The sequence below is a fragment of the Heptranchias perlo genome, chromosome 21 (assembly GCF_035084215.1).
Source record: "Heptranchias perlo isolate sHepPer1 chromosome 21, sHepPer1.hap1, whole genome shotgun sequence".
In the NCBI taxonomy this organism is placed as follows: Eukaryota; Metazoa; Chordata; class Chondrichthyes; order Hexanchiformes; family Hexanchidae; genus Heptranchias; species Heptranchias perlo.
In genome coordinates, this window is record NC_090345.1 from 43,187,202 (window position 1) to 43,199,305 (window position 12,104).

Here is a 12,104-nt window from a genome sequence, read left to right on the forward strand (position 1 = left end):
TCTCACAAATACACACACCCACTTTCAAAGTATCTCACGTATACACGCACCCACGTTCACAGTATCTCACATATACACACAACTTTCACAATATCTCACATATACACACACCCACTTTCACATTATCTCACAAATTCTTGCACCCACTTTTAATGTCTTGCATACACACACACACACTTTCACAGTTTCTCACATATACATGCACCTACTTTCTCAGTTTCGCGTATGCACACACCCACTTTTACAGTCTCACAAATACATGCACCCACTTTCTCAGCACCTCACAAATACACACACCCACTTTCACAGCATCTCACAGATATACACAACCACTTGCACAATATCTCACAAATACACTTTCACATTATATCACAAATACAGGCATCCACTTTTATAGTGTTGCTTCACCACGCATCCACTTTTACAGTCTCACATATACACGGACCCAATTTCACAGTAGCTCACAAATACACACATCCACTTTCTCAGTATCTCACATATACACACATCAACTTTCTCAGCACCTCAGGTTTACACACAGCCACTTTCACAGTATTACAAAAATAAACACATCCACTTATAAAGTATCTCGCACATACACAAACCCACTTTCTCAATATCTCACATATACACACACTCGCTTTCACAGTAACTCACAAATCCACATACCCACTTACACTGTACCTCACATATACACAGACTTTCACAGTATCTCACAAATACACGCACCCACTCTCACAGTGTCTCACATATGCACACACCCATGCACTCCAAGGTCCCTTTGTTCCTCTACACTTCTCAGTATACTCCCATTTATTGTGTACACCCTTGCCTTGTTTGCCCTCCCCAAATGCATTACCTCACACTTCTCTTTTGAATTCCATTTGCCACTTTTCTGCCCACTTGACCAGTCCATTGATTTCTTCCTGCAGTCTACAGCTTTCCTACTCACTATCAGCCAATTTCATCTGCAAACTTCTTGATCAAGCCCCCCACATTCAAATCATTAATATATACCACTAAAAACAAGTGACCTAGTGCTGAGCCTTGCAGAACCCCACTGCCACAAAAACACCCGGCAACCCTTTGCTTCCTGCCAATGAGCCAATTTTGGATCCAACTAGCCACTTTTCCTTGGATCCCATGGGCTTTTATTTTTTTGACCAGTCTGCCATGTGGGACTTTGTCAAAAGCCTTGCTAAAATCCATGTAGACTAGATCAAATGCATTACCCTCATCAATGCTCCTTGTTATCTTCTCAAAAAATTCGATCAAGTTAGTCAGACATGACCTTCCCTTAACAAATCCATGCTGACTGTTCTTGATTACTCCGTGCCTTTCTAAATGACGATTTATGCTGTCCCTCAGAATTGATTCCAATAATTTGCCCACCACCGAGGTTAGGCTGACTGGCCTATAATTACTCGGTCTATCTCTTTCTCCCTTTTTAAACAACGGTACAACGTTAGCAGTCCTCCAATCCTCCGGCACCACACCTGCAGCCAGGGAGGATTGGAAAATGATGGTCAGAGCCTCTGCTATTTCCTCCCTTGCTTCTCTTAACAGCCTGGGATACATTTCATCTGGGCCTGGCGATTCATCTACTTTCAAAGATGCTAGATTCTTTAATTCTTCCTCTCTCACTATGTTTATCCCATCCAATATTTCACACTCCTTCTCCTCCTTAATTACAATCTCTGCATCATCCGCCTTTTTTGTGAAGACAGACGCAAAGTATTCATTAAGAACCATACCCACATCTTGCGTCTCCACACATAGGTTACCTTTTTGGTCTCTAATAGGCCCTACTCCTTCCTTAGTTATCTTCTTGCTCTTTATGTATTTATAAATCATTTTGGGGTTTTCCTTAATTTTACTTGCCAGTATTTTTTCATGCCCTCTCTTTGCTTTCCTAATTTCCTTTTTAATTTTACCCTTGCACTTTCTATACTCCTCTAGGCTTTCTGCAGTATGCGGTATCTGTCACAAGCTTCTCTTTTTGCCTTATCGTACCCTGTATGCTCCTTGTCATCCAGGGGGCTCTAGATTTGGCAGCCCCACCCTTTTTCTTTGTTGGGAACATGTTTACTCTGAACCCCTTGAATGCCTCCCACTGCTCTGACACTGATTTACCTTCAAGTAGCTGTTTCCAGTCCACTTTTGCTAAATCAGTTCTCAGTTTAGTAAAATTGGCCCATCCCCAATTTAGAACTTTTACTCCTGTTCTATCTTTGTCCTTTTCCATAACTATGCTAAATCTAACTGAATTATGATCACTATCAGCAAAATGCTCTCCCACCGATACTCCTTCCACCTGCCCAGCTTCATTCCCTGAAACTAAATCCAGAACTGCTCCGCGCCCCCCCCCCCCCCCCCCCCCGTCTTGTTGGGCTTACTACGTACTGGCTAAAAAAAGTTCTCCTGAATGCAATTTAAGAATTCTGTGCCCTCTAAACCTTTTGCACTGATTATGTCCCAGTTAATATTAGGGTAGTTGAAATCCCCTACTATTACTGCTGGATTGTTTTTGCATTTCTCAGAAATTTGCCTACATATTTGCTCTTCTATCTCCCTCTGACTATTTGGGGGTCTATAGTACACTCCCAGTAGTGTGACTGCCCCTTTTTTGTTCTTTAGCTCAACCCATATGAACTCATTTGATGATCCTTCTCACATATCATCCCTCCTCACAGCTGTAATTGTTTCTTTAACCAATATTGCCACCCCCCCCTCCTTTTTTTATCCCCCTCTCTATCTTGTCTGAAAACCCTGTAACCAGGAATGTTGTCTTCTGAACGCTAACTACCTGCCTCCCATTCCTGCTTTCAAACCATCTTCATCCTATTTCCCCCATTCCACTTCTATTCATCTGCATTAAATTTCCTCTCCAATCCCCTCTGCATGTTCCCCCCGCCCCCCCCCATCCTCATGTTTTTGACTCCATCCTTCTTATATCTCAATCTTGCATCCCGTGTCAAGAGAATGAGGAAGGAGGTTAGGAGAAATTTCTTGATGTAAAGACTTGTTGGAGCATGGAATGCTTTGCTACAAGGAGTAATTGAGCCTGACCACCACACCTTTTAAGGGAAGAGTAGATAATCATTTGAAGCAGAGGAAGATGCAGGGTTTTGGGGATAGAACAGGGCAGTGGGATTAGTTTTGGATTACTCTAGCAGAATCAGCACAGACACGATGGACCAAATGTGCTGTAAACTTCCACGGTTCTGCTTTAAATTCTAACGACTGCTTCAATTTACGTAGCCAAATTTCTTAACCTGATAGAGATTATGGGTTATCCATCGCGTTTGCCTGATAACATGTGAATAAAGGTGAGTTTACAAACAAAAAAGCATCTTAGTTTTGGTAGGAGATTAACGTTTACTCGTTAGGGGAAGCTGTTTGAAGTGTAATATTGTTAAGTGTTGGGGATTGTATTTCTTGATGTGATCTCATCAAGTTTTGTTTGGTCGAGCAGCTTCACTGTTGATCATATATTTATGAAATTTGATCTTGTTAAATTTTGACTGGACTTCTGACCTCAAAGTACAATAAGTGAATGAGAATAGGAACTTCTTGTAGTTCTGCCATTCATCGCTGAATTCAGACATTAAGGTTAAGGAGTGGGGGCTCCGTAACGTCAGGCTTGCATTACGTCTACCATAATTCAGATCTAAGTAACAACAAACCACAAGGGGCCCAAGAGGATGAAGATTAGGCAGAGTTGCCCATCCAGAGACTATTATTTTCAAAAGACTTTCTCAGTATTTCAGGAGAAGTGACTGAAATGGTTAATTAAGCCATTAAAAACTTCATTTTCATTTTTCCATCGAAATACAACATTTTTTAAAGTTACTTTAGCCTGCAAAATCTCCAGTTTGTGCTTAAAATTAGAAGAAGTTTTCCCTATGGTATTGGGGATAGTATTTGACTGCAGTCATTTTCCAGCCACACACACAGGGGCGAGGCTTAAAAACAGCAAGTCCTGGCACACGGTGTGAATGGCCACATCTATTTCCTAACATTTGAGAGCAGCTATCAGTTTGGAAAAATCATGATCACTTTGAAAGACCCGATGAGCCTACCAGAACTGAACTCCAATGTTAAAGTTTTACTTTTGCAAAACAAAAATAGTTATGTTCCTGAATGTGCAGGTAGTTGTAGCTTTCTAATTTCTTCATTAAATAATAAGATGCAGCAAGTTAATGCAGAAAATACACCTGAAAAACGATTTTACCACCTACTGTGCGCATTTTTGTTAATAAGAGATGAGAGGGTTCAGGGAGCCCAGGATAGCACCTGAGCTGCACTCTTGCGCTGTCGGTGAACCTGAGTCTGGCCCCGACCACCGTGACCCCGGGCTGACCTCGCCCCTGCCCCACCGGCCACGTGCTCCACATCCGGGGATTGGGCGCGCGTGAGTGGCGGTTGGCGGCTCCGACAGACGGTGAGGAACCTGCGGGGAGGCGGACACCCGCCACCGGGGAAGGGGAGAGGGGCTGAGAGTGCCCTGCACCGGGGGGACAGGGGTCGACCTGCACCCGAGGGGGAACATCCTGCAACGAGGGAACGACCTGTAGCGGGGGAAGAGGGGTGGGGGGGGATTTGAGGGGGAAGGGGTTTGAGGGGTATGGGGAACGTCCTGCAACAGGGGGGGGGGGGGGGGAGGTGAGGGGCACGTCCTGCAACTGGGGGGGAAGGGGGGTGAGGGGAACGTCCTGCAACAGGGGGTAAGGGGTTTGGGGGGGGGGTAAGGGGTTTGGGGGGGGGTAAGGGGTTTGGGGGGGGGAACGTCCTGCAACAAGGGGGAAGGGGTTTGGGGGGGGGAACGTCCTGCAACAAGGGGGAAGGGGTTTGGGGGGGGGAAGGGGTTTGGGGGGGGGGAAGGGGTTTGGGGGGGGGGAAGGGGTTTGGGGGGGGGAACGTCCTGCAACAAGGGGGAAGGGGTTTGGGGGGGGGGCACGTCCTGCAACAAGGGGGAAGGGGTTTGGGGGGGGGGCGAGGGGAAGGGGTTTGGGGGGGGGGGGGGCGAGGGGAAGGGGTTTGGGGGGGGGGGGGGCGAGGGGAAGGGGTTTGGGGGGGGGGGCGAGGGGAAGGGGTTTGGGGAGGGGAAGGGGTTTGGGGAGGGGAAGGGGTTTGGGGGGGGGGGCGAGGGGAAGGGGTTTGGGGGGGGGAAGGGGTTTGGGGGGGGGGAAGGGGTTTGGGGGGGGAAGGGGTTTGGGGGGAAGGGGTTTGGGGGGGGGGCGAGGGGAAGGGGTTTGGGGGGGGGGGGCGAGGGGAAGGGGTTTGGGGGGGGGGGCGAGGGGAAGGGGTTTGGGGGGGGGGGGCGAGGGGAAGGGGTTTGGGGGGGGGGCGAGGGGAAGGGGTTTGGGGGGGGGGTGAGGGGAAGGGGTTTGGGGTTTGGGGGGGAAGGGGTTTGGGGGGGGGGAAGGGGTTTGGGGGGAAGTGGTTTGGGGGGAAGTGGTTTGGGGGGGGGGCGAGGGGAAGGGGTTTGGGGGGGGGGCGAGGGGAAGGGGTTTGGGGGGGGGGCGAGGGGAAGGGGTTTGGGGGGAAGGGGTTCGGGGGGAAGGGGTTTGGGGGGGGGGGCGAGGGGAAGGGGTTTGGGGGGAAGGGGTTCGGGGGGAAGTGGTTTGGGGGGAAGGGGTTCGGGGGGAAGTGGTTTGGGGGGGGGGCGAGGGGAAGGGGTTTGGGGGGGAAGGGGTTTGGGGGGAAGGGGTTCGGGGGGAAGTGGTTTGGGGGGGGGAAGTGGTTTGGGGGGGGGGGCGAGGGGAAGGGGTTTGGGGGGGGAAGGGGTTTGGGGGGGGAAGGGGTTTGGGGGGGGGGGGAAGGGGTTTGGGGGGGGGGGCGAGGGGAAGGGGGGCGAGGGGAAGGGGTTTGGGGGGGGGGCGAGGGGAAGGGGGGCGAGGGGAAGGGGTTTGGGGGGGGGGGCGAGGGGAAGGGGTTTGGGGGGGGGGGCGAGGGGAAGGGGTTTGGGGGGGGGGGCGAGGGGAAGGGGTTTGGGGGGGGGGGGCGAGGGGAAGGGGTTTGGGGGGGGGGGGCGAGGGGAAGGGGTTTGGGGGGGGGGGCGAGGGGAAGGGGTTTGGGGGGGGGGGCGAGGGGAAGGGGTTTGGGGGGGGGGGCGAGGGGAAGGGGTTTGGGGGGGGGGCGGGGAAGGGGTTGGGGGCGTGAGGGGGGGATGAGGGGAAGGGGTTGGGGGGGTGAGGGGAAGGGGTTGGGGGGCATATGGGGGGGTAAGGGGTTGGGGGGGTAAGGGGTTGGGGGGGTGAGGGGTTGGGGGGGTGAGGGGAAGGGGTTGGGGGGCGTATGGGGGGGTGAGGGGAAGGGGTTGGGGGGCGTATGGGGGGGTGAGGGGAAGGGGTTGGGGGGGCGAGGGGAAGGGGTTGGGGGGCGTGAAGGGGTTGGGGGGGGTGAGGGGAAGGGGTTGGGGGGCGTGAGGGGGGGGGTGAGGGGAACATCCTGCAACAGGGGGGGAAGGGTTTGAGGGGGGAAGGGGTTGGGGGGGATGAGGGGAACGTCCTGCAACAGGGGGGGAAGGGTTTGAGGGGGGAAGGGGTTGGGGGGGATGAGGGGAACGTCCTGCAACAGGGGGGAAGGGGTTGAGGGGGGTGTGGAGGGGAAGGGGTTTGGGTGCGGGGGGGTGTGGAGGGGAAGGGGTTTGGGGGGTGTGGTGTGGAGGGGAAGGGGTTTGGGGGGTGTGGTGTGGAGGGGACGGTCCTGCAACAGGGGGAAGGGGTTTGGGGGGGGGGGTGAGGGGAACGTCCTCTCACCCCAAGTGAAGGGCTGTCTCTCCACCACCATCCCCCCGAGAGTAGGGCTCTTTCTCCACCACCACCCCCCCGAGAGTAGGGCTCTTTCTACCCCCACTCCGGTGTCAGTGTCTCTCTTCCCTGCTCCCCTCATCACCACGTCCACCCCCCCTCCCAGTGTGGAGCACTCCGCCCCACGTCCACCCCCCCTCCGAGTGTGGAGCACTCCGCCCCACGTCCACCCCCCCTCCCAGTGTGGAGCACTCCGCCCCACGTCCACCCCCCCTCCCAGTGTGGAGCACTCCGCCCCACGTCCACCCCCCTCCCAGTGTGGAGCACTCCGCCCCACGTCCACCCCCCTCCCAGTGTGGAGCACTCTGCCCCACGTCCACCCCCCTCCCAGTGTGGAGCACTCCGCCCCACGTCCACCCCCCTCCCAGTGTGGAGCACTCTGCCCCACAACTATCACTCTTGGTGCAGGGCACTCCCCTCACCCCCAAACCTCTTCCACCTGGTGTAAAGTGCACCGCACACCCCGAAACCAATGGTGCAGGGGGAATTGGTTTGAGGGTGAGGAGAGCATCCTTCACCAGGAAAGGTGTTTGGAGGTGAGGGGAACGTTCTGCACCATTGGTTTCGGGGTGTGCGGTGCACTTTACACCAGGTGGAAGAGGTTTGGGGGGTGAGGGGAGTGCCCTGCACCAAGGGTGATAGTTGTGGGGCAGAGTGCTCCACACTGGGAGGGGGGTGGACGTGGGGCAGAGTGCTCCACACTGGGAGGGGGTGGACGTGGTGATGAGGGGAGCAGGGAAGAAAGACACTGACACCAGAGTGGGGGTAGAAAGAGCCCTACTCTTGGGGGTTGGTGGTGGAGAGACAGCCCTTCACTTGGGGTGAGAGTAGGAGAGAGATGCCCTGACAACTGGTGGGGTGGAGTAAGAGAGAGAGACAGTCCCAGATATTGCGGGGGGGGGGGGGTATTGGTGGTGAGGGAATCCCTGACACCTGGTATTCAGATCCTGACAATAGTGGGTGGGGGAGAAAAAGAGAAAGCTCATCACCTGGGTGGGGGCAGAAGCGTTATGTTTAGAGGTTGCACTCCTGCCTCTGGGTCAGAAGGTGCAGAATTTGGACCCTGCTCCACAGTCCCGGCGAGTGGAGACCAGAGCTCCGGCCCTGAATTCTGGGTTGACATCCAACGGGATACCCATGCCCGGTGGTTTTGAGCCCATAAAACTCTTCCCCCAATTTAGGACTAACCACCCTATTGGCTGATATAAAGATGGTTACGGCCATGGAAGGAGTGTTCACGGTTAATTAGCCTGCGATCCTTATGTTACTTTACACTATTTTCCAAGGGAAAAGTGTGAAGATACAAAAAAAACCTGCACATAGAAACTGAGACACCAACAGGGGAGGGAGGGAGAGACAGGGACTCTGATATCGGGAGCAGGATGCCCAGACATGGACGGGGGGGGGGGGGGGTGAGATTCCCTGACACGGAAGTGGGGGAGAGATTCCCTGACACGGAAGTGGGGGAGAGAGAAATCCCCATCTCCTGGGACTAAGACCCTGACATGGGGAGGGGCGAGACACCCGGTCACCAGGTGGGGAAGGAAGGGAGTCCAATACTGGAGGGTGGAGTCGACTGACCGTCTAACGTTGGGACTGACGAAAGGGACTAAAGTTCTGATAATGGAGATGGATGAAGTAGAGGGGTCGGTACTGAAGTGGAGTGATTTTCTAACACTCGGGTTGATGAATGGGAGAATGAACCGACACTGAGAAGTGAACGGGAGAGAAAATCTGACTGTGGGACTGATGAAAGGAAGACCCTAACTTGGAGGACTTGATAATGGGTAAAGAGGGTCCGACAATGGGGACTGAAGGGATCAGAGGAGACAGACATTGGGGGTTGATGAATGGAAGAGAGACTCTGGCACTGGGGACCGAGGGGGAGAGGGGGACGGGCACTAAAGGGGGAGAGAGGCAGAAGATTTGGGAGGCCGATGAAAAGGAGGAGCCTGTTCCCTGTCAGCCAGTTTCTGGAAGTTTCCCCCTGTCGGGTGCCAGTACAAACAGACACGCCACACGTGGTGAATACGAATGCCTCATAAATCAGCCCAGTGCTGTAACTCTGCCCTCTGTAAAGGGCACTCCCGGGTAATTGCAAAGCAGGGACGGGCAGGCTGCTGTGTGGCCGCGGACCTTTGGTTTTTAGCGAACTGAAAATGTAAGATATACAGGAAGGCGATGGGTTAGGATTGGAGCAGAGAAATAAGGTTTAGATTAACCAGCACGGCTTCGACTCGATTTGGGTCCCCAATTGCTTCTGTGGCTCTGGTAGGATATTGCATTCGGTATTGCTGATTGCTGTGGTTTCTCTCTCCCCTGCACAGTGAACTGAAATAGTTGAGTCTGGAGCTGTGGCTGACGCTGTTTCCCTTCCTCGCCAGTGAAAGCGCCCGAGCGAACCGTGTCCGACACTCAAGGTGAAGGCGGAGAACAAAAAAAAATCCCCTCGTAAAACTGCAAAATGGATGCAGATCTTGCTCGCAGTATCAGCAGCCCGACCAGCCCCTGCGACGACATGCTGAAAAATATAAGCAGTTTGGAGGCGATACAACTGTGCGACAGAGAAGGTAAGGTTGATTATATGGGGGAAATATTCGAACGAATGCTTGGAAAACCAGGCTAGGGTGGCTCACCCCTATGAGGCGTTCATTGTCAAGTACGTGGGATTTAAATTCGCTAGTAGATCAACCAATTGTTCGGGCTCATGCTCAGTTCTACTGTTGAATGTTCGCTAGCTTTTAATCCTGTTCAGTGGAACTGATGCGTTTTCATTTCTTGTAGATATTCCGTTTGTCTGACGGCTTTTTACAATGCCGATTTGATTGATTTAATCACACAGCTTGCTTCATCTTTTATTATGTTTTAAAACGAAACTCTATAAAGGTTTGTCCGGTGGGGGTGAAAAAGTTAACAAACGTAAAGGAAATTCGGCGCATTTTATGGTTCCATTTTCAGCACCATGGACAAGATAGGTAAGGGTCGCTCAACGTACTGCAGTGGGCAGCAGAACAAAATAGATGCACTGTACTTGTCTGCTGTGGTGTACAATGGTTGATTCAAACAGGGCATACAATTTGGCTTGTCTTTTGTGTAAATCAGTTGCTTCGGTTCCTAGAATAAAGCACACATCTATGTAGGAAGGATTCGCCTGAGATTAATGCTTAATTGGTAGCCGTCTTGGTATTTTTGTCGCATTGTTGGAATGACTGCTAGAGTTCTCTTGTGTCAGTCAGTATCTTAAAAAAACGAAATAACCACAGTGAATTACAGCTGTTTAACATAATATGCATTTGTTTCAGTAATCATGTTGAAACATAACTTCATTTAATTTCAGTACTGACCAATCTTTCAAAAGCCTCAAGGTCACTCGGGTGCAGATTGTTTTTTTTCCCCCACCCGTTAAATACACCAATGGTGTTAACATTCTTACTAACTGCCCCTATCTATACAGCTGGATATTTTTTTCAAAAAGCAAGCAATAATGTAAAACAGTTATGCTGAATGCAGAATATGTCAAATGTGCAAATACATAGAAGTATTAACATATTAAAACACTAGTTTAATCTGGGTAGAGACTTTGACAGTGCATAAGTCAGTCCAGAGAAACAAAATCAAATCTAAAAGTAGCTTCATATCAAGGCAAAGAAGCAGCAGAATGTATGTGGTAAATCATGCCAAAATAAAAACAGCAAGGTAGGGAGCAACCTACTGAAAACCATAGACCACTTTAACTGTGCAATAGATTCTGCAACTGGGCAACAGAGGTTTTGCTACCTATCCAGAAAGAGAAGACCTTCAGACTATATTTGGAGCAATTGGGAATGATTAACATGAGGACTTTGTATTATTTTCTCTGGTTGAGCTATGTTCCATGCAGCTTACAAAATAAATACTGAGGTACTTTTACTTGAAGTAAAAGTGTTTTGTTTTAAATACAGTGAAACTTCTACCTTTTCTGAGAATCCTATCTACATGGATCAGATTGAGTCCAATTGTGAGAGTCTGTGGCCTCTAGGTTTTCATTTATATTGGTTTAATGAAATTCGTGGACACATTTGACAAGTGGAACTGCTTTGGGTGCGCAGCATTCAATTGAAAGGAAGAGGGATAGAAATTAATGAAAGCAGGATGCACTCTTGCAGACCAATCTGCCCTAGTGGAATCTAGCAAGGACCAGTGAGCTAGCATTGACAGCCTTCATTATGATATGCTCAGATGACTGATTTCACGCTTAAAATTAGCAGTGTTTATAATAGATTATATTGATTGCATGAGTTAGAATTCTGATAAGCTACGAGCAAATAAAGAATATTGTATGTCAGTATTGCTGTATGCATAACCATTGAATTACTTAAGATTGATATTAGCTTTGTATTTCCCTACACTTTCCGTAACTACAGCCATTTCAAATCTTTTAGATTTCAGCTTTCTGCTTTCTGTCTGAGTTTCCTAGGCTTTAAGGTTTCCTAGAATCCGCTGAAAATTTAAATGGAAAGTTACATTGGGAATGATATAAAATGGTGGTGTATTCGATGCAGAGGAATGCAGTAAGGTGAAGTGCAATGGCCAGTAAGGGATCTTTAATTAGCAGTGGCGGTAGCAGTGGGGAGGAGCTGTTATAATGGGAGAGAGGGAGTGTTTTTGGCACGGTATGGTGAAATGAGGGAGATGGTCACTCAGAGGAGAGTCGTATTGAGGCTATAGAGTGGACAGATTGCAGGTGCTAATTTTCAGAGGGATGGGTAGCCGATGCAAACTGGAAATGGAGCTGGGCAGGAGTAAGCCAGCACAGGGAAGTGAGAGTAGATATGTGAAATCATGAGTTGATCTCCTGTTGCATTGCCCACAAACAGTAAAGACCAAGCTAATTTCCTGAACGTGCAATAGTAATATATTAAAATCAAGTATAATAAATAATATTAAATATAATGCAATCCCATATAAAATTAATTTTAATGTATTCAATGTAATTAAAACCATAAATATTAACTAATTTATATAATGTATATTTAATATGCAATCTATAATATACTAAGAATTATGAAAATATTAATTAATTTATACAATAATATATGAAAAATCTGAAGCTTTAATGTCAGATGACAGCTAGGAGTGGGAAGGCATAGCTGGGAGTGTTAATAGAGCTAGCGGCCTGAACTCAGAGCATACAAGGAGGTAGGAACAGGAGGCAAGCACCAGGCAGTAAGTGAGCCAGAGTACTGAACCTCTAGGGTAATAGCAATGACCATTGGAGGCAAGGGGTGAGCTTGGTTCAGGGCTGGAGAC

The 12,104-nt window shown here is 50.1% G+C and overlaps 1 protein-coding gene across 3 annotated transcripts in view; it reads left to right on the forward strand.

Moving 5' to 3' along the window:
• Positions 1-8,845: 8,845 nt before the first annotated feature.
• Positions 8,846-12,104, forward strand: part of phyhiplb (phytanoyl-CoA 2-hydroxylase interacting protein-like b) — a 75,028-nt gene continuing 71,769 nt past the window's right edge. Inside the window, exons 1-2 of one of the 3 annotated variants that reach the window (XM_068002590.1) lie at positions 8,846-8,976; positions 9,143-9,385. In XM_068002590.1, coding sequence (XP_067858691.1) covers positions 9,280-9,385 — 106 coding nt within the window. In that variant the 5' untranslated portion in view covers positions 8,846-8,976; positions 9,143-9,279. The other 2 variants (XM_068002592.1, XM_068002591.1) reach the window with 2 other exon arrangements.